This window comes from Carcharodon carcharias, chromosome 16 (genome assembly GCF_017639515.1).
Source record: "Carcharodon carcharias isolate sCarCar2 chromosome 16, sCarCar2.pri, whole genome shotgun sequence".
In the NCBI taxonomy this organism is placed as follows: Eukaryota; Metazoa; Chordata; class Chondrichthyes; order Lamniformes; family Lamnidae; genus Carcharodon; species Carcharodon carcharias.
Window position 1 is genome coordinate 86694378 of NC_054482.1, and position 21893 is coordinate 86716270.

At 38.1% G+C, this 21893-nt stretch overlaps 1 protein-coding gene across 3 annotated transcripts in view; it reads right to left on the reverse strand.

Moving 5' to 3' along the window:
- Positions 1-3608: 3608 nt before the first annotated feature.
- The window catches only part of kif2c (kinesin family member 2C), a 95170-nt gene continuing 76885 nt past the window's right edge, over positions 3609-21893 (reverse strand). For 2 of the 3 annotated variants that reach the window (XM_041207884.1, XM_041207883.1), the window contains exons 13-21: positions 20717-20859; positions 19762-19966; positions 18318-18428; positions 16954-17021; positions 15583-15700; positions 13763-13834; positions 6599-6694; positions 5879-6014; positions 3609-4855 (exon numbers count right to left, since the gene is read on the reverse strand). In XM_041207884.1, the coding sequence (XP_041063818.1) occupies positions 4791-4855; positions 5879-6014; positions 6599-6694; positions 13763-13834; positions 15583-15700; positions 16954-17021; positions 18318-18428; positions 19762-19966; positions 20717-20859 (1014 nt within the window). In that variant the 3' untranslated portion in view covers positions 3609-4790. The remainder of the gene's footprint in view (positions 4856-5878; positions 6015-6598; positions 6695-13762; positions 13835-15582; positions 15701-16953; positions 17022-18317; positions 18429-19761; positions 19967-20716; positions 20860-21893) is intronic. The other variant, XM_041207885.1, reaches the window with a different exon arrangement.

The following is a 21893-nucleotide window of genomic DNA, read 5'->3' on the forward strand; positions in this document are numbered from 1 at the left end:
CACTGGCGGGATGAGGTTTCATGAGGATTTTTAAAAATTTAATATATGTTTGATTAAAAGAGGTGGACATGTCCCAACTTGTGACAGTGTCACATGAAGGGACCTGTCAGGGAAATTTTATTTTTGCCCCTTCACCATTTTTAAATTTGGTGCATGTATGAAAGAGTGCACTCTCGGCTGAGGGATTCTCCTCCTACCCCGCTCGCACAGGAAGCGCACGCTTCCTGCTGGATGTCATGCTGGGCAGGCCTTAATTGACCTGCCCATGTAAAATGGTGGTGACGCACCCCCCCCATCCCCCGATCAGGGGCGCCGATTAGAGGCGCGCCTGCTCCTGAACTTCCCCCACAACAGAGGGGGAAAATTCTTCCCCTGATGTCTGGTATTACAAGTTGACTATTTTCCTGGAAAGTTCCTATTTGGATTGCACTGCAGAGCTGCCCTGACACATGGCATGAAATTTCACACTTTGGGGGGTGTCAAGGTCCACTTCAAAACGAGACTCTTGAAAGGAAGGCATTAAAATGCAAAATACTTAATTTTAATCAATAGTAAAGACAATGGAAATTGCTAACCAGCTAGTAACACCCAACAGGCACTCAAAAGCCCTTGTGGAGGATGAAATAACCCCATCTCCTGTTAGCTTCTACTGTCTTGAAATGTGTCAGAAGTTTGGGATGAAAAATCAAAAATGTGACTGCAAAAAGAAAAAATCAAACATGACCGCAAGATGTGTTAATCAAATTCCTTTCTTGTAATATACAGACAGGAGATTTACTAAGAATTGGTTTTGCCAAGCCAGAAACAGAGAAGTCATCAGTCATCTGAGAAAACTGCTGAAGGATGCAGTAAGGAATTGCTCCCTCTCTGAAGCTAAGAGAAGAACCATCTCTTAACCGTTTAAAAATCATTCAGAGAGATAGTGTATTTCCATTGGAAAGAACCTCAGGAGAAACTCATCAATTTCTGGGAGATGGCTCATGGAATTAAAAGGAAGGAAATTGTTTCCAGCAAAGTGCAGATACCTGAACTTCAGTTCAACTCCAGGATTTTAAAGGAAACCAACTAACTTCAACTAGCCACAATATTCAACAATCTACATCTGAAGGACAAGCAAAGAACTTAATCCTATATTTTTAACTTTTATTTGGATTCTAACTTTTCTTACTTCTGATGTGTGTCATCACATTTTTTATTATTTTTTCCTCAGGTTTAGTAACTAATAAACTTGTTTCTTTTGACTCAAGCAAACCTGGTTTGACTGACTCATCCAAAGTAAATACATTTGGATTTGGAAAAGGTATCCCTAGGGAAAATAAATTAAAAAAAACCTTTGTTGTGACCGAGGAGGATGAATAGAAGGGAGCCAGTTTGTCCCTCCTCACCCGGTTGTAACAGTGTGGAGTAATGAGAAATGACAAAATCAGAAACCAGCACGTCAGGGGGTCAATGAAGATTGAGGGAGCATCAAAGAAAGTAGCCAAGAGGAGAAATGGTATGGTCACCTGTTGCCAAGAGAGGAAATGTGGTGAGGTGATTGATGGAGATGGGACTGCCAGAAAGGTGAAGAGAAAGTTGTAGGACCACATGGAAAGATGCAGTGGTGAGAGACTTAAATGCAGCAGGATTGGAAGAGGAATGGGTAACTGAGAAGAGATGAAGGGTGATTAACCAACATTGTGGCACCACCAAGTAAAATGGGAGAAGCAGAAAGAAGCGAAGACAATGAAGGAAGTGATATAATTCAGGGTGGTGTGGGGCTTGGAGGGGAACTTGCAAGTGGTGGTGTTCCGATGCTTTTGATGTACTTGACCTTCTGGGTGGAAAAGGTCACAGATTTGAAAGGTGCTGTCAAAGGGCTTGCTGAATTGCTGCAGTGCATCTTGTACATGGTACACACTGCTGCTACTGTGCATTGGTGATGGAAGGAGTGATTGATTAAGCCGGTGGATTGGGTACTGATCAAGTGGGCTCCTTTTTCCCAGATGGAGTCAAGCTTTTTGTGTTGTTGGAACTGCACTTATCCAGGCAAGTGGACAGTATTCCATCACACTCCTGACTTGTCCCTTATAGATCATGGACAGGCTTTGGGGAGTTAGGTGGTGAGCTACTCACCTCAGAATTCCCAGCCTCTGGTCTGCCCTTGTTGTCAGAGTATTTATATGGCTGGTCCAGTTCAGTTTCTGGTCAATGATAACCTCATTGGTAACTATGGTCATAGGATGCTGGCAGAGCTTGAGTTAATCATTTAAGCAGTCATTCTTGCACGTGAACCTGGACTATTCAACAAATCACAACTAAGCCACAACCTACCCTCACTTAGTGACCCAGTAAGGCATACCTCATGACCTTCCCAGGAGTAGTGGTTACAGCTCCTCCTTGGCTCCAGTTTTTTAACAAAATAAGCACTTAATATTTTGGATGTTTTCCCAACTGAGCTTTACAAGTTTTAATTGTTAGAGGTTGTGACCAAAATTGCAGACACCAGCTGCAGGACGGTTTAAAATCATGGCAGGTGGGCTAAGCACATTGGATAGCAAAAGCTTTATTGAATATTTACCAGCTTGATCTTTGCTGTTCCTCAACTCGAAGTGATTTGTGCATATACCCCCAGGACCCTCTGCTCCTTGCAGTCCCTTTGGAATTGTCCTTTACTTATTGCCTCTCCTTGTTTTTGTAATCAAAAATGTATTATTTCACACTTCTATGCATTAAATTTCATTTGCCACTTGTCACTCCATTTTGCCAACCTGCCTATGTCTTCTTGAAGTCTATCACTTCCCCTTTAGACTCAACTGTCTAAAAACAAATTTTGTGTCACTAAGATGAAAATGTCAAATTCCTTCCAAAATAATGATTCTAACCATCAGGTGCTTTTTTTTGCAAAATGTTTTTTTATTGTAGTTTCGTTATGTAGGAGTAATAATCTGTAGCAAAATCTAACTTTTACGGACTGGTTGTGCTGTTTTTACTGCTTAATGGCCTGGAATTGCCTGATGCAATCACATATGCTTGCATTTTGTGATCTGCACAATTCTACATGCTTGCATTAAGTGATCGGTTCTTGGATGGAACAATTACCTTAAGCTTTACTAGTTTTGTCATTCTGCATGTGCTGGATGAAGCAATCTTGACCAACACTTACACCAATCCTACAGATGAGATGTGCTACTAGGTAAAGGATGCATGTCAGCCTGCACAGGATTATAGCATAATTTTTAAACTGGCCACAAATTGGTCTGCAAGAATAGGGAAAGCAACACTTCCACTGCTTAGGGTTATCAGCTGATGATATGTGGGGCACATCATCTAATACACACGTCAGGCTACCTTCCTTTCAGATAGTCAGGGACTTTGCCGAGCTGGAACCAGCATGATAAAAAGGAGACAGGCAAATGAAAAAGGGCTCTCACCCAGTTTCTTATTTGAGAAGTTCAATTAATGTTCACGTCTTCAAAAGATTTAATACACAAAAGCAGAAAATTGGCAGGACTGATGTTAAACAGTTTGATAAACCGATCTATAAGTTTCACTTAAACATCAGTTAACTTACCGCTCAGCACTTGTTTGGAAGTATGCCCAATGTGATAAAAATTGTAACCAGTTTGCATGGTATTTAATTTCTTTATTAAATGTGAAACATTACAGTATAATGATGATTCTTTAATTCAATGTATTCCAATGACCCATGCATTCTGGGATTGGATGTGAATCATAAAACAATCCACATTTGACATTTCATCTTCAATACTGCAATTATTTAGGGGTAGACTAAGAAAACCTTAATTCAGTTCTTCAACAGCTAGTTTATACATTAAAAAAGGGTCATTTCAGAATTGAAACTATTGATTTCTCTCCTCCTACTCCATTTTCAGACACAGGATTAAAAAAATATACAAGTGTATGAAATGCTTTTACTCATGAATTAAGCAAATTCTATGCAAAGTTGCTAATTTTGCTCTCAGAACAATTCAAAAATCTCAGATTGCCATGCTTCACATCTGCTCTTCCAGACTGCATAAGAGCTCGATTTTTTCCTTTACTGCAAGGCAAGAGTTCCAACATCCTGCAGCTGATTTACAAACCTAATAAAGACCACCAAGAATTCAGAAAATATTTCAGCAATCTAACAAACGTATACCAAGTTCCAAAATGTTTAATGTGCATAGTGAATTGGCCTTTGGTTTGAAAATCAATTATTACTTGAGGAGGATAAAAAAAAAACTACTGTTCACGAAGCCCAAATACGAAAAAGGTTTGGTAGTATATCCTATTAGGACAATCATAAAATAATGTGTTGTGGAGTGTATGTATTAAATACAGTTCCACAATACCAGCATATTAAAATTGGTCTCATGGAACTTATTGGGGAAGGTTGGGGAAAGTGGGGACAAGGATGCACAGTAATTCCATCCTCCTATTTAATACATTTAATCTTATGGAAGATCATTTCTTCACAAGCAACTGAGGAATGGGTTAGAGAAATCAATGCACCCTGAAAAACTAATCAAACCTGCACTATGTACGCGTACTTCCACATTTAGTTAGGTGACAAAGTCAGTTTAAGCATATTATATACTAGATATAAATCTGTACAATTTTCAAAAGAAAACATAAGGAAATTCACAGACAAACTTTTAGAAAGAGGATTGTAAGGACAGGAACAGTAAGGAGGAACACATGCAAAGTTTATGGCCCCTGTATGAATGACAGTTGAATTCAGTGGCCATGAGTTACAATGCAAGTGCTCTAACACAATTTCAAATTCACAAATTGATGCCGATGACATCTCAGCCTTGAGTTTTGGCAGCTTGTTCCTCCTTCTGCAAGGCTTGTCTCAAGGCCTTCAGGTTTTCTGTAGGGGACAGAAAAATATTAATATAAACACAAAATCTATAAAATCCAGATGAGAAATACACATCTCACTTCATGGAACTGTGCAACATGAATAAATTGCAAGTATTGACTCTGTCCATGACACACAGTTCAAAGATTCTACTTATAGTTTAATGGTCCTAAAAAAAACCTGTATTTAAATATGCTATTCAACTTAAAAAAGTTTAAAGATTAAGACCGGTAAGTTAGGTAAGAAATTAATACTCCACAAACAAGAAAAGGCAACAAAGGCCGTATTAGGCAACCAGCTATAGTCCAAGATATAAACTCAAGTTCATCCTGCTCTTATTTCATTTGACCACAATCACTAAAGATCCTAAACAAAATGAATATGCATTAGCCATGGGGTCAAGTACAAATTGTTGAGTATGGAATGTAGATAAAAAATTAAAGTATAATTTATTTAGTGGCTTTGAGCTCATTAATTTCCTGCTTAATTGCGGATGTAAATTTGAATACCATGTTTTATTGTGACCAATAATTTTGGCATAGTTCTTGGACCAACTAATGCTGATAGTGATTTCATGCATCATCACTAATATTAAAGATTTAAAAATGACCCAAGACATCATATTATTGCATATTTAACATATAGGTTTAACATTGAATTCAAACTGGATACGGAATTCTGTATTTTTGTCTGTCAAGCTTTTGGGAGGGGGTGGGTGAAGCTCATCTTGGACAATAGCACCAAAACAGCTGCCTTTTTTATGCTCTGCCCAATTTCTTCTCTTAGATGTGGTGTAAAATGGGTTTGCTATTACCCATGACCAATTTCATCCAAAGTCTCTATTCTTTGTACAAATTATTACCTGGGCTCCAGGTGATTTGTGGAAGAGAACATTGGAGAGAAGGGTGAAAAGCAATAGGGCAGAACTAGGAATAACAAATATTCAATCATCCCACTCGTCTTTACACAAGATCAGCTCCAATTCATCATAGCTCTTTTATCCAATACAAGATAGTAATTTTAAAAATGTACTGTCGAAATCTTGAAATATTTCCATCCTTTCATCAATGTATGTTTGTAGTATGTTGGTGTAATTCTCAACATTATAGTCAGGTAGCTGAGTCATCTTCAGGAGTTTGTCATCTGCATCACTCCAGAGTAGTAGTTTCTGTAAAAAAAAACACTGAAAATATAAAAATGACTCATGGTCATTTATGCTGATTGTGTCACTTCCACCTCTATACCAGCAAACATTTAAGCATAGCTCAGAATGGATAAAGTTGCAACTCTTACAAACCTCCCAAATTCAATGGGCATTTTTCCAACAGACCAAGATCCTTTAAAGGCAGATGGTTAAAATGTTATATCTTGTGTTATTTCACATTTTTCCTCCCCACCACCCACACTCAGCTCATTTACGAGTGCTAGTTGCTTTGTGGTACCTTGTCCATTTTTATAGCCTTTACTAAGTTATGGTGGGCTTTTCCAATAAGGAATATTGGAATGTAGTGGCACAATAAGAAAGCAGGGGAAAGTCAACCAAGCCTAATCCAGTCTTCATCAGATATTTGTGTACATTCAATTGTGCACCTCACAAATGCCCTAACATATCAGCTAACATATTGGGTATCAAACCTGGGATCCTCCAGGCGCCAATGGCTCAGGTACTCACCTGCAAAACAAAGTTTTTGAAAGGCTAAGGAATGAGTCAACATTTTGACCTTGGGGGAAAAATAAAACTCTTATTCATACCTGTTGAATTTCTCGATGTTCATCCACTACTTGCTCTTCCAGTTCAAGAATTCTAGAAACGTCTACATGCAAGTCACAAATCTTTGATGGTGCCTCCTTAAAATGGAAGGACAATCAAGACAACATATCTATAAGCAAGAATTTAAGTCCTTTTTTAAATAGTGTACATATAGCAGATGAAGGTCAATGTTATTTAACTACTTGGCATCACGTATGTATAATGTGACTAAGTGTTAACGCTTAACAAAATAATTTAGCTTTTTAGTTGACATTACACCCTCAGAGGGCATGAGCAGTGAGTTAGTTTAAAGCACCTGTGGGTAGCCTGCAAATTTCAGCAACTTGCATAAGAGCTACTAATTTTAGATTTTTCAGCTTTTCCATCAAAGAAACCAACAGGTTTCACTACCCTTTCCATCGACATTGTAGGTGATTATTAATTTCAAGTAATTAAAAAAAAATTGCATTAACTGACCAGGAAGGCTGTTTGACTACCTTGAAGGTAATGAAAAGCAGAAAAATGCCTGCCTTTTTAATTACACGCAGATAGAACGCAAGTGTTTTTTTACATTTGCCAATAAGAAATAGGGAGTTGGAATGTGAATAACTGCTAACACAATAAGGTTCAACAAATTGAACAAACTAGTGCACAACAGACATTTTGCCTCAAGAGGCTGAAGCATAACATCTGACAAAGGATCAATGGATTTTGGATTGCAGAATGAAATATAGGCATTCAAGGGGAACAAAGAATTTTCATATGGTTCTTTAGAGAAATAGGATGCAAAAAAAGTAACAATGTCGAAAGTTGCAGATGAGTAATAGATAGTTGAAACAAAGACAGACAAAGGCTTCTATTTGATGTCAAGGGTTGGCAGTGTCCCATTTGGCGTGTAGCAAGATCTATAAATGAAGTTGAGATACCCTATGGGTTGAATCAGCTCATTGTAGTTGACAGCTAAGTCATTACAAGGATTTAAAAAATATACTGACAATGGAAATCTGTCCTGCTGCGAATTTGTGATTTTATTTCCATTAAGGATCTGAAATTAAAGATGACAGCAACCTTTACCATTCTTGCTCCTATTGTAAACATCAACTTGTATTTCTTTTAGGTCAATTAACCTGTGTTTCCAGCATTTCATATTTTCATTTAAATTAATATATTGATCAACATAGCTTGGAGCATTATAAGGGGGGATAGCATAGAAAATAAGGGGAAGGACAGCACAGAGCATTATAAAAGTGGGGTGGGGGGAGCACAAAGCATTATAAAAATGGACGGGGGAGGGAAGAACCGGTAGGCCTGTTAGATTAGCTTCATTTTTTTGGCAGGGAATCAAGGAAGAACTAAATAGAAAATGACAAAGCAGCTACACCTAAAAGTTGTATTATACTCTTCATATTTCATTTTATGGTATTACACTTTTCTTGTAGTTAGTTACTTACCTACATTAAGCAATAATTTTGATCAGGGCTGTTTCAGATAAACAGAGGTAATGGTTTAAAATTGTTCAATAGTTTCCCATCTTTATGTCTTGGGCCAATAAAAACCAGGCGATGAAGTAATACGCTCACCAAAGCCGAAGCAGAAGGAAAATTTATAGGTACCTGACACATTTATAATAGCGCATCGGACAAGCTGGATAAAAATACGATCTCTTGAAAAGGGAGATTACTCTTGGGCAGATCACTGGAGATATATATTTCATCAAACTATAGGTAGCTAAAAATCTACTGTTTAAAATTAGTTGGGGGTGGTGGATGTGGGCACCAAATATATGGCTGGCAGAATAGACACGAACTGGCTGCACCGTACAAATCAAGAGTAGATCATTCAGCTCTTGAGACTGCTCCACTGTTCAATAAAATCATGACGGAATTTTTACATCAAATCACTTAGCTGCCCTACCCCCATATTATAGCCCTCCATTTAAAAAAAAATCAGTCTAGAATATACTCAATGACTGAGCATTCACATCCCTCTAGGATATAGCATTCCAAAGATCCACAATACTCCACGTGGAGAAATTTCTCATCTCGGTTCCAAATGGCTGATGTGTATCACAAGATTATGACCCCCTAGCTTTAGTGCAGCCAAGGTAGACAGCCTCTTGGCATCTACCCAGTCAAGCCCTAAGAATTTTATACATTTCAATAAGGTCACCTCTCATTCTAAGCTCAAGAACACAGGCCCATTCTACTCAATTTCTCATGGATTAGCCTCCTCATCTCATTTTTCTTACGATGGACTCATTTGACCATTCGCTTCATCAATTACTGTTGCTGCAGAGTTACGTTGTCATTGGAATGAGGTTCTTCATATTTTGAAATGGAAATTTACGAAAATGGAGAACGGTTATTTCTGTTTGATAATACTCCCCCAGGGCAGCTGCTGATGATAAATTAGACAAGCAATGCTACTTGGTAAATTCTAGTGCCAGGTTGCTTCTGGTGCAGTTTTGTACTTGAATTGTAGCTCCCTAGCTAAAAAACTCCACCTTTAAATCACTTCTTTATATAAATAGTGTAATTTCTCATAACTATACAATGGGATTGTTTGAAAACAAGAAGATGCTTTCATAATTTGATCTTTAGACATGGTTGATACCAGCAAGGAAAAATACCCTACATGTATACAGAATCTCTTTACCTCAGGACATTCCAAAGTGTTCAAGTGTTTGCAAAGTGTTGGGAAACATAACAGTTAATTTGTATATGGCAGAGTCCTACTAACAAGAAACAACCAAATAATCTGTTTCAGTAGGATGAAAGCAAAATACTGCAGATGCTGGAAATCTGAAACAAAAACAGAAAATGCTAGAAAAATGCAGGTCTAACAACATCTGTAGAGTTAAAGCTTCAAGTCCATATGACTCTTCTTCAAAGCTAAAGAGAAGTAAAAATGTGATGAAATTTATACTGTTTAAGCAGGATGGAGCATGTGAAGCTGGATGGGCGGTGGCAAAGGAGACATTGAGAAAGATGTCATGAACAAAAGGGTGTTAATGGTAGTGGCTAAAGGGGGTGCTCATGGTGGCATTGTCAGAAAGCAGAATGTGGTTAATAGCAGGACAGGGGTAACAAATTCAACAACTTCAGACTATGAACTCTCTCCTCCATCCTCATCCTTTTTTTTAAAGTCCCTTTTCAATATTCATTTTTAAATTTTCATTTTTTTATCTACTTTTAAAAAAATTCATTTTTATTCATGGTTTCATCCTATTTTCAATCTTTTTTCCCCACCACCCCACCCCCACTAGGGCCATCTGTCACTTGTTCGCGTTGTTCTTTCCAGAGTGCTCACCCCTAGTTTGGTTAGGATATAGATGATGCAAGTTTGTAGTTGCGATTGGGCCACTTGATGTGAACTCAATCTCTAACATCAAATCATGGTTCCCTTGCGCTTGATTGTTTGTTGAAGTAAGTTTTTGCTTTACTATGTCGCATGTGATTTGTTCTGTTTTCACTTTAACATTCTCGTTGAATCGCAGTGATGGCTTAAGAATGATCAGTTGGATGCAAAAGTTACCTATGGTAAGTGAGTGTGGGATAGATCAATACGTGTGAAGTAGGATAATACTGGAAACAAACTGCTGTCCATTCCTATTTTGTAAACATCTTGTCTAGAATGTCAGTAAGCAAAGTGGTGGTTATGAAATTTGTTGTAGCGATTTTTGGCCATTTGATATGTAGATAGTGCACAACAAGCAAAAAAATAAATTGATTCCTAGGAGATGCCTGCACTTCTCTGGAGCTGTTGCCATGGTTTCACTGGCCATGGGTATCAGCTGTAGAATTGTGGGACATGGCTTAATATATTTTTCAGTGAACAAGCTATGCAGCTTCCAATGAACACTCCTATTCAGCGATCTTTTGCTAGCCAACAGACTGCTTCACGGGACAATTGTTTTATCTTAACACCTGGATGTCCTTCACGGGCAAGATACAATGCACGTTGCTGTAGCACTTTTGGCATAACTACTTGAATTCCACTTGCAATACAGGTGTCAAACAATGAGAGTTCATTGCATTACTCTGTAGTTTGGGACTAATTCTTCCTCTTTTGCGATGTCACTTGTTTTTATGTTTTGGCACTCTTTCTGCAGTACACTATCGCCTATTCTGCCTTCAGCTCCTCTCACGTAACAAGATTCACAGTTATGAATCACAGCGATCATGACATCTCTGATGTTGCAAGTTGCTTAACTATCACTAATGCTGTCTGCAGCAGTAGCACTGCTAAGCATGTCAGCTGCTTGGGTGCATTAACTTGAGAGAGTGATACTAGTCATACTGGTGAAGATGATCTGACCATCTGTAAATGTAGAGTTGAGAACCAGATCCTGATGTGATTTAACAATGTAATCAGCACTTGATCAGAACAGAGAGTGAACTTTCTACCACAGAGATACATGTTCCAATGTTCACAAGCAGATGCAGGCTAGTGCTTCCCATTCTCTAAGACTGTTTGCATTCAGTTTCCGACAATGGACGTGATGCATTAGCAGTTTGCTTCCTTAAATGTACTGAGTACAGAGCTCTAATTACATTTCCTGACACATCTGTAGTGACCTATCTTTCTGCTTGCCCAATTTAGTGCATCAAAAGCTGCTGGCTGTGCGATGTTCATTTCCACTGTGCATATTTGTGCAGTAGATTCCGAAGAGGCTCTGTGGCCTCTGTGTACTTCGGAACGAACGTGATAAAAAAGTTGGCAGTACTGCTGAATGACGCCAACTCACATTAGACAGTATCAGAAGCACACGAATGGCTTTGACATTATCGTATGCAGGCTTTGCTCCAGCTGCTTTCCCTCTATACCCTGGAAAGTCAGTCAATCCTAGATGCCATGAATGTATATTCATCTTTGTTGAGTGTCAAATTGTGTTGGGTGAGCCTGGTTCTGGTCGGTCCCTTCCATAGATAATGACGTTGTCAAGTATGTTGAGCATCCCTAAAATGTCTTGGCAAGACTGAAGAAATTATCTTCTGGAATGCAATAGGTGCTGAACTTAGTCCAGAGGGCATTCTTCAGTACTGAAACAAACCTTCATGAGTAAAAAAGCTGCAAGATCAGTTTGTACTGCTATTGGTATCTGAAGATAGCTCAGTCACATGTCGAGCTTCAAGATTGTAGGGTCATGGTAATTCTTGAATTGTAGAAGTGGATACTTGTCTGCAATGATTGCTTTTGTGACTGCCTTAAGATCGATGCAAAATCTAAGATCACATAAGGCAATGACTGGATTTTATATCCATAGCAATGAATTGATTTGTTCAATGATACCGTCTACTATGAGTCATTTCAGCTCATGTGACACTTCGGCATAGATTAGATGGCAACTGTCTCAAATTTTGTAACACCATTGGATTTTTTAGGGATGGGCAATAAATGTTGGCCTAGCCAGTGATGACCACATCCTAAGAACAAATAATAAAACAAAATGACATGTTGACACAAGGAGCATGACAGTACCCCTTGATCTCCCCAAATCCGGTGAAGGAAGGAAGGATACTAGCATATATAGTCTGTGTCATTGATCACATTAATGGGGTCTTCAAGTTTGAATCCAAGCCTACTGAACAAGGTTTACCTCCACAAGGCTTCTGCTTTTAGTTACACATAACATGAACATGTTTTTGTAGCGCACTGGAACTGTGATTATCAAAAGTGGAAAATTGAGTCGTCATAAGCTTGACACAGGGGTGAGAGAAAGCTGCAGACAAATATCAATGGGAAAGTTTGTTACTCAAAGCTGATTCTTTCACGCCAACATCGATAAGAAGCAACACTGAGATGGCTGTGTTCTCGACTGAGCATTCCTTATGGTGACCTGGTGCTTTACGGTCAATGACGGTATAACATGCTGAACCTCACTCTCGGGAAAGATCTCCTCTATGCATCGACTGAAGTCTTCTTCTCTGACCTACACACCTTAATGCTTAAAGTAGAAACAATTAAAACCGTTGATGTATTCTGTAACTGGTGCAGAAATACCCAAAGATGATGTTAAACACCAGCTTGGGTCTTCAGAGATCTTTCAGTTCACATGTTCAGCTAATATATAATGGCAATCAATTGTTGAACTATATAGTTAAAAGAACAGCCAAAAATTAGAGAGGGGAAGTTATGATTAAACAATAGAGATCCAGTCTGACCAGTGCACTGAAGCAGGGTGGACTGGTCTTGTGAGACACAAGGAAGATGTTCAAGCACTGCAGGGAAGTGCAAGAAATCACCAAAAAGTGAAAAGTCAGGAGTTTATGAGGAAGGATTGGAGAAAGTGGGTTTTTAATGTTTGGAAAGGAAATTATATGACAGAGTTAACAATGAAAAAAGATTAATTTAAATTATCTGCAAGAGGAGATCAATGGGGCATAAATTAAAGCCACAATTTAATTTATTGAACAAGAAAAAGAGTAAGATAGGTGAAAACCCTGGAATAATTTAACAATTAAGACACTAATAACAGCTGAGGGGAACCTTACGCAAGTTCTGGGTGGAGAAGAGAAAATTGGCTGATTATCTTGAGATTTTGCTCTCAACTGTGCATAGATTTAGTTGAAACACGAACATCATGCATATTGGAAGATATTCAATATGAAATGTGCTTAATTATCCTGCATTGTATTTTTGTAGAGAGAAATTGGACCGATTTAAAAATACTTATTTGCTGTAATAAACAAAGTATATTCAATACATAGTTATAAATCTAGGCAACAGCAACATGATATCCAGAAATCATGTATTATTAAAAGATCTCAGTTAAGAAACACAAAGCTTACTATTCTGGAGAGACAAAGAATGGAATTTCACACAACTAAAGCACAAAGCTAGAAAAGTAAAGGAGGATCAAATTTTATTCAGATAATCTTCTTTGAAGCTGATGCTGCCCCTCCTTTCCCACTGCATTACAGTAATTTAGAAGAAAGAAGGATTTTTCATATGGAATCTAGATATAGGAGTAATAGGTGACTTGGTGTCATAAGGGAAATAGAAGGGAAAGACTGCTGGATTCCATGTCCATCAAAAATGAGAGCCAGATGGGTTCAAAAACAAAATTTAAATTTCAACATTTCCAGCCAAGCCCATATCCCCACCATTAAAATCTGAAACAGCCCCAAGTTTTGGGAAAGCTAGTAAGAAACTATGAACCTAACCTGAGAAGCATCCAAAGACAAACCACCATGCGTTGTAACCATTTTCTGATTCTCATTTTGAAGTTCGCCAGGCTTTAAAGACAATAGCACAGGAGTGTGTGACAAAGATGATGTGCAATACAGGAGTTATTATAAAGAGGTTAAGATTACATCCAGTAGCCATGAAAACTAAAACAGACAGTATTGTTTCCAATTCTTGAGAACTTTAATGGACCTTTGTTTGAGATAGTCTATTTTTGAAGTAAATTTAGACAGATTATTCAGCCAAGAAAGACTTGGAAACAATAAAGGACACCAGATACTGTTGGCATGCATGCAGCTAAAGATTCTAATCACCAGATTTTAAAGAACATGCAGTGTTAAGGTAATAGACGTTATGTTACAAATGCCTTTTACTTCAACTTCAGAAGGTGCAACAAATTGCCATTTGGTGACATGAGACAATGATAAGTGAATTTGCTTTATTTCACAAGAAAACACACAGATGTTATTAACTGGTGCAAATTTTAATGTAACAAAATGCTACCTCCTCAAAACTCAGACTATCTTATTTGATTCAATAGATCTAACTTTCAGCATTTTTGACATCCTACCTCAATAAGAGCCTTAAGTTTTTATTTAAGACCTGACTGCTCACATGTAGGTCTTTCTCAACTACCGTTCCTGTCCCATAGGGAGTAGGGGCCTGGTTGCAGATGCATTCCCGACTGTTGGGCAGGGGAGAAATGACCAGTAAAGTTGCTAATCAAATTTGAGACAAAGCCCCTTTCCATTGAAATGAACCCAAAAAAGCTTAACAGAAAGCACATTGACACCACCCCCACTCCATTGTGAATGTTGGTTTGAAACAACTGTGATGAGAAAATGGTATCCCCCATCATTTCCAATCATCCATAGTAACAGTCAGTCAATGCTCAGCTTTAATTGATGTCATCCGAATGCATTGTAATCTTCTTTTGGAAGAGATAGAACCATATTAGGATAAGAAAGAGGGAGGAGACTGTATAAACAGAATACCAGTGGAATGGTGCAACAGTTTTGTCAAGTAATAGATGGAAGCCTTAAAAGAAAAAAAAGTGTGAATAGTTTAAGGCAGTGAGAGGCCCAAAGGAATAAAAGAGAAAATGGGAGCCAGAACACAGAAAGCTTAAAGGTTCAGGTTTGAAACTGGAAAACAGGTATGAGAATGAAATAGAAGATGCTCACCAGCTCCCAAAAAGGAGAAGAACAAGTCAGCGGGGAGGGTGCAGCACCTTTCTAGCATGGAGTTCTGATCAAGGTTAAAACATTTTTTGGATGGTGCACACTTCATTAAAACAGTACTTACTTTTCAGAGCTGAAGGGTATGAAATCAAAACTGCCAGTTCTTGGTAAGCAGTGAATTAGAAAAAAAATAGTATTCAAAAAGAACTTTAGTATACCTTTCTGTCAATTAAGACACCGCACAGTAAGAGTTTAGGATCTAATCATTGGACAGTCTTCAGAAATCTCTGGATGCTTGCCGTAAAACAAATCCTAGAGGATGGTAACACCTTACTTGAATTTTGAGTTTGTCCCATCATTTCAAATTCAAATATCAATAGCAGACTTTCATTTCACAGAATAGAAGGTGGTCAAAAAACTAAGCAACAAAATTAATGAATTGAAGAGGACATATACCTGTGAACCCAGCATAGGCAATTGTTTGTTTTCTGCACATGTAAGGTTTGTTAATACTATATCATCAAAATGCTAATTTGTAGTTTGGCTTAGCAAAAATGTATACTGGAGTCCATTAATATTCTCAGAACATTTCTAAAGTTACCCCAAGTTGTACTTACATTTTTCTCACAGAGCAACCGAATGTCAGACTCCAAGGACTCGTTGAATCTTTGCTCTTTAGATATTGTGGAACATGCTGGTTCATTGGAAACTTCCTCAACACCAAGTTCTTTTACCCTTGGACAGACATTAATACAACTCAATCCTTCTGCAATTACCAGATAAGCAGCGAAAATAAACAAATTACCTCAACAGTCACAGGTTAGGTTCCTGCATTACACCTAGTTATATATTGATGAGGATTGCTTAATTTAAATTGATAGGGAATGTGTCGCAGAAACAAAAGTATCAAATAAGTTTAGGTACTTGAATATCCTGTGATCCGGATTGCCTAACAGCAATACAAAAATCAGAAGTTTATTCAGATAGTTTATTTAATAATCTAACAGACTATACCAAATGGATTGCCTTTGCCATTTCCCTTCTCAAAAGAGTGATTCATGTTGGAGCAAGATTAAACAGGTGTCAGCTACTAACTGACAAAAGTTGAATAGCCCTTGTTGGCAGGCTATTAAAGTCGTGGGGCCAAGGTCAAAACCAATCCAATTCCCATGCTAACCCAGAGAAAGAATGACATTTCCCCCTCTAGACACAAACAGAATGCTTAGACAGCAACTACAAGCTCTTTGACACATATGGGGAGGAGGCAGGAGAGCAAGAGAAAATATTTTGCAAAGAAGCTAAAATCCCAAGAAAAAAAATGACATTCCATCAGCTAATATAGACCCCAATAAACCAGAGGAGAGAGGACACTTAGAATGAAGGACCACATTAGTAGGTCTTCACAAATCAAGCATTTTAATGGCTGATAAGTGAATAGCATATGTTAAAAGGAGAGATGGTGCTGTAGTGGTCATGTCACTGAACTAGTAATCCAGAGGCCCAGGTTAATGATCTGGGAATCATGGGTTCAAATCCCACCACAGCAGCTGGTGGAATTCAGTTAATAAAATCTAGATATTAAAGCTAGTAGTAGTAATTGTGACCATGGCACTAGTATCAACTGTCATTAAAAACCCATCTGGTTCACTAATGTTCTTTAGTGAAAGAAATCTTACCATCCTTGCCTGGTCTGGTCTACATGTGACTCCGGATCCACAGCAACATGGCTGACTCAGTGCACTCTGAAATGGCCTAGCAAGCCACTCAGTTCAAGGGCAATTAGGGATGGGCAACAAATGCTAGTGTTGCCCACATCCCATGAAAGGATACAATAAAGAATTTTGAATTAAGATAATACTTAAGATATTAAATATGGGTATGGTTACAGTAACTTTTAATAGAAGCAACCAATGAAGCACAATGACATGTTATCATTTGTCTTATTCATAAAACACCTAGCATTCAATTTCTATAGCTTAAACTATTACCTGTCCGCATATCTCAACGTATTTAGTGTGTGTTCACAGGAATTTAATCCTGGTGAAATCATTGCAATCTAGAAGAAAAAAAATCAATTTCAGAAAGATCAATAAAACCCTTCCACAGATTGAGTTAAGTGAAACATCTCAAAATACGTCTGCATTTTCAATTTTGTAGATGGTTCCATTCTGCAGACAGAACCAGCCATAGTTCCTCCTAGAGTATGACAATAATAGTGAATAACAGACATTTCCCCATCCTTTCCAAACAATCTGTCAAAACAAAATGCCAGTAAGCTATCAGATAAAAAGAGCCAGTGACAGACCAAAGCAGTCTGAAATCTGAGATACTTGGCAAGTTGAATGCAGGCTCTGACAAGGTTGGCATATCTAGATTGAAAAAAAAAGATCCTGTGTTGTGCATGTGCTCGAGACAAGCTGACTGGCCAGTTCCCAGATTTGATTATTAGCCTGTTGTAAACCCATGCAGACATGATTGAATACTGATATTCTCCCATTGTACAATCGTCTGCTGACTGTAGGCTCATGTATGTGTAGAAAAACTATTCAAGTAGGCACCTATGAGCTTGAACCTTCCTCCAAAGTAATTAATTAAGAAGGTGGAAATATCAACACCAACATCTCTATGACAGCATTTTTTCAGCTTGGATGGCGAAGGCAACAGTAACGGCTCATTACATGGTGTGCAAAAGAATATCTCAGGACACTATGCCATTCAAATGGATTATCAGGATTGCACTGGATATTTAAAACTTGGAGTTGCAAGAATTATAACAAAACCAGCTAATTGTTATGGTTGAATAACTTTGCGCTTGTTATACTTTTAAAAAGAGACACAATACTTGAGCACACAAACTGACTGAGAAGACCTGAATTTTAACCAAATTATAAACTCCACTTTATCTAAAAAAGGATGAAATATTGTGCTTCTCCTTATAATCATCTGCTCAGCTCCCACAAATTGTTCAGAAACTCTTCCATAGGACTAGATGTTTCTTTCAAGGTTTTATCTCTGACTGCAAAAATGCCAAAACCTGATGGAACACCTAATGCGTCACCAGAGTATTTACATGACACGGAGGGAGAGATGTTAAAAGCATAGCACCACAGGATTGGTTAGAGACATCCACAAAAACGTATTAAAGCCATCAACCTGAGGTATTTAACAAGAGGCACTTATATGACAAAATTTTATTGCTCCTGGTTCAAAATATCCTCCATGATCTATATCTTGCTTGAACATAACCAAAGACAGTTTGTAAATTTAAAGGGTCTAATTTGTAAAAATTCTGTATAACAAAACTTCACAATAGTTAGAAACAAATCTTAAAACTCCTGCATAGAAAACATACCATGCAAGTCCTAGAGTTTTCTCCAATAAATGAATCTCTCAGAACCAGGGTCAGTTTGCTTGCTCGAAATGGTGTATAGATACTATTCTGCCCCAGTGATCGAATGCACTCCTGGAAGACAAAAAAACTATTACTGCAAAGAAAGTACAAGTAACTCACTTTTTTTTTTAAAACTGAGCAATCAAATCCTTCACTCCTTTCAAGTTACCATTTCACTAAAACAGCAAGTACCACAAATTGTCCAATTTTGTGCATGGTTAACCTCATGCTGAGTTAGAAATGTCATCTTGACATCAAAATAGTACATTAGGCAAGTGAGTAAGCTAGGCATTATCATAACAGATCACAGCCCCGAATTACCTATGGACACACTGAACTTTTTAAAAGGGAGATAAAAAGACACATAAGCAAAAGCCGGCTGAGAATGTAAAGTAACCACTTGCTGAAAAATTCCTACGTGGATTATACTTCACTGACTAGTCCAGAGACAACATGGGATGTCGCCCCTGAAAAAGGTGTCCAGGCCGACTTCAGACAGAGACACTAGAAAGGAATAGATGCAATGCAAAAGACTGAACTTTAACCACCTATCATTGCAGAGACAATGGAGAATGATTATCACATCTTAGCAGAAACCATCTCCCGTTGAGTTATATCTCAGAATGTGGAACTGGTCTGAGTTGAAAGGTAGATTCTGAGTGAACGACATGTTTGTTTTTTCCTTTCTAGGAATACGCAAGGAAATGGGTTAAAAAGCTGGCTGCAAACCAGTGTTTGACAGTGACAGAAACACCAGTTACCCCTGCAAAGACAAGCAGGCGATTTCTCTCTCTCTTTCTCTGGGGGACAAGTGTGTTCTAACAAAGACCACAAGTAAAAAGAAACAAGGCAGCCTCTTCAGAGAGCGCCAGGATTTCTCCCCCGGGTGAAGCCAACAAGTGTCCCCAACAGACTGCGAATCTGCCAAAGTCAGCTCCACCAAAATCACCCAACTTAACAGCTGTAATGTACCACACTTATGCTTCAGGAACAAACCAAGGACTGATCTGTTTTGTAAAACTGTTATTTGGACTCTCAACTTCTCCTTTCTGATCAGAGTGTGTAAGTGTGTCATGTCTTTATTATTTTTCCTTGGGTTTTAGTAACTAATAAACTTACTCTTCCTTTGACTCAAGAAAGCATGGTTAAATTGGCCCCTTATTAAAAAGAAATACATTTGGACTGGGACAGGGTATCCAAGGGGACAGAATTTTTAAACTAACCTTGTTGCGACCAACTGAGGGGGCTGAACAAACAGCCAGCTCATTCCTCCTCACCCGGGGTCATAAAATTGGGGTCTCATGCCAGTCGTAACAAATTGAGGACCCTGTCTGGGGTCAGTCGTAACATGTGAAAGTTTGAGATAGTCCAGTACTTTTACATGTTTAGGATACACTTCGCTTACCTTCAAGGCAAGTAGGCTTTTATTAATCTCTGCGCCTTCCATGCGTGTTTGTCGATCTGCGCTACTGGTATCAGCACCTCGCTCATTTCCAGCCAGGTCAATGAGGGAAAACTGACCATAAAGCTTATCATTCCTCCGAAGAATAATCTGGAATACTGCATGGGACCTGGAGGAATTGCTATTTGCAGAAGTTTGCCCAGATGTCCTACAAAAACAAAAACCCCCACCTGTAATCTTTTAACACTATATCACAAGACGGTAAGCAGGTACTATGCATTAATTTAGAGCAGATTTGAATATTCAATTTTTATAACCTTGGGAATTCAGATTTCATGCTTGAAGGTGTTTTAGCTACTGAACGGAGTGCTTGCTGCTGGCATCCCAAAATGCAAGGCCAGCAAATTTTGCTATCATGATCTCTGCCTGGGTTCAGGTTCCATTTTTCACATCACCATCTAGTGAGACTTTACATCCTCTATTCAATAGTTAACTTGCTTGAATGCTTTCAGAATAAAACAAGCACATAACAGATGGTGTTTATAGTGCATTATAGCCATTCTTCATAGATTATTCTCAACATAATTAAACAAGATCAACCATCTTAGTTTTCTGAAGTTTTTCTTCAAAAAAAATTGGCTAAAGACAGACTTAAAGTGAATTGCCATCTCTCAAAATATATTATACATTATAAATTATAGGAAGGAAATACTTTACACAATGTGTTGCTTAAACACTGCAATTTGAAGAGAAGCTAATGATGAGCCAGGGATAATTGAATATACTCCTGTGATACAGGCACATGTTCAAGAAAAATTGTGTCAATACGTGGAAAAAATGAAGTCCATTTCTTTACTGGACATGTTTCTGAAGCAAGACAATTTGGGAGACAAAAGCAAGGTTTCTTAAAAAAACAAGGTAACAAATAAACATGGGTAGGAGGAAAAGAGTGGATTACCTGTAATTGTTCCCCATATCAATATTCATGATCACATCATCTACACAGAAGACGTTCTGTTCCTGGAGCCCTACAATCTGTACCTGTTGTTTATTGTCTTCCATTATACGCAGCTTAGTTTTCTTATTCAAGAGATCAAATACCTGTAAGACAATTAATAAGAATTAGGTCAATCAGTAAGCCAAGTGGAGGAATAATATTTGGTTTCAGTCACTGTTCAGGACACAGTTTTCAGTTTCTTCCATGAAGTGAAACTAAGGCAACCCAGTCACCATTTGATACACAATGCAACTGAAGCTTTGATAGAGCCCTGGCACCATAGAAATGATCTCTGTTTCACTCATTTTATGGCATAGTTTAGGCAAATGGGGGAAGATAGATTTCAAAAAAATTATAGCAACCTCAACGTCTGGAAACTCAGACATACCATTCAATTGGCATGATTAACATTTATATTTTGGCTTCAGAGGACCATATATGCTCACCTTGATTTAGACAGTGGGCAAGGGGAAAACAATCAAAATAGGGGTAAAGTCTTTCTCTCATTTCCTGATGAAGCCAACTGTGATTGTAAAGACATTTACAGGCTAGACCTTCCAAGTGAACTTTTTCTCCATGGCAAGCTGATTCGGGCTAAATCTTCTTTGAAGTGTGAAAGATAGGGAATGACAATTATAAAAGTTGACAAACCTAGGCATCCTTTGTAAATTAAAACAAATTCCACCACACTCCTCGCTTTCCCCATAGCCAAGTACTGTCTTCCATTTCAAATATTTATCAATTTTTCACCTTAAAAGCCTAAATGTCACTGCAATCCTCAAGATTTTGCTTTGGGTTCTCTTTTGCCATGCTCCCAACAGTTCATGTAAAGAAACTTCTCCTAGCCTTTTTCCTCACTTACAATTGTAAGTTAAGACCCTTTCACCATGAAGTCTGCAACCAGAGAAATAGTTTTTCCCTATTCACAACATAAGTATGTTCAATTTTAAATATCTATCATCACTTGGTCTTCTCTGCTGTAGAGGAAATAGTCCCAGTATTTCACCTTTTCACAACTTTTGGTTCCTAGCCCTGGCATCATTCTAGTAAATTTCTGTTGTATGCACTCCTGGCTTTTTATCTCTTTGGCTCTACATCATCGGCAATCTTAATAATTCAATCCCCATGTCCAAATTCA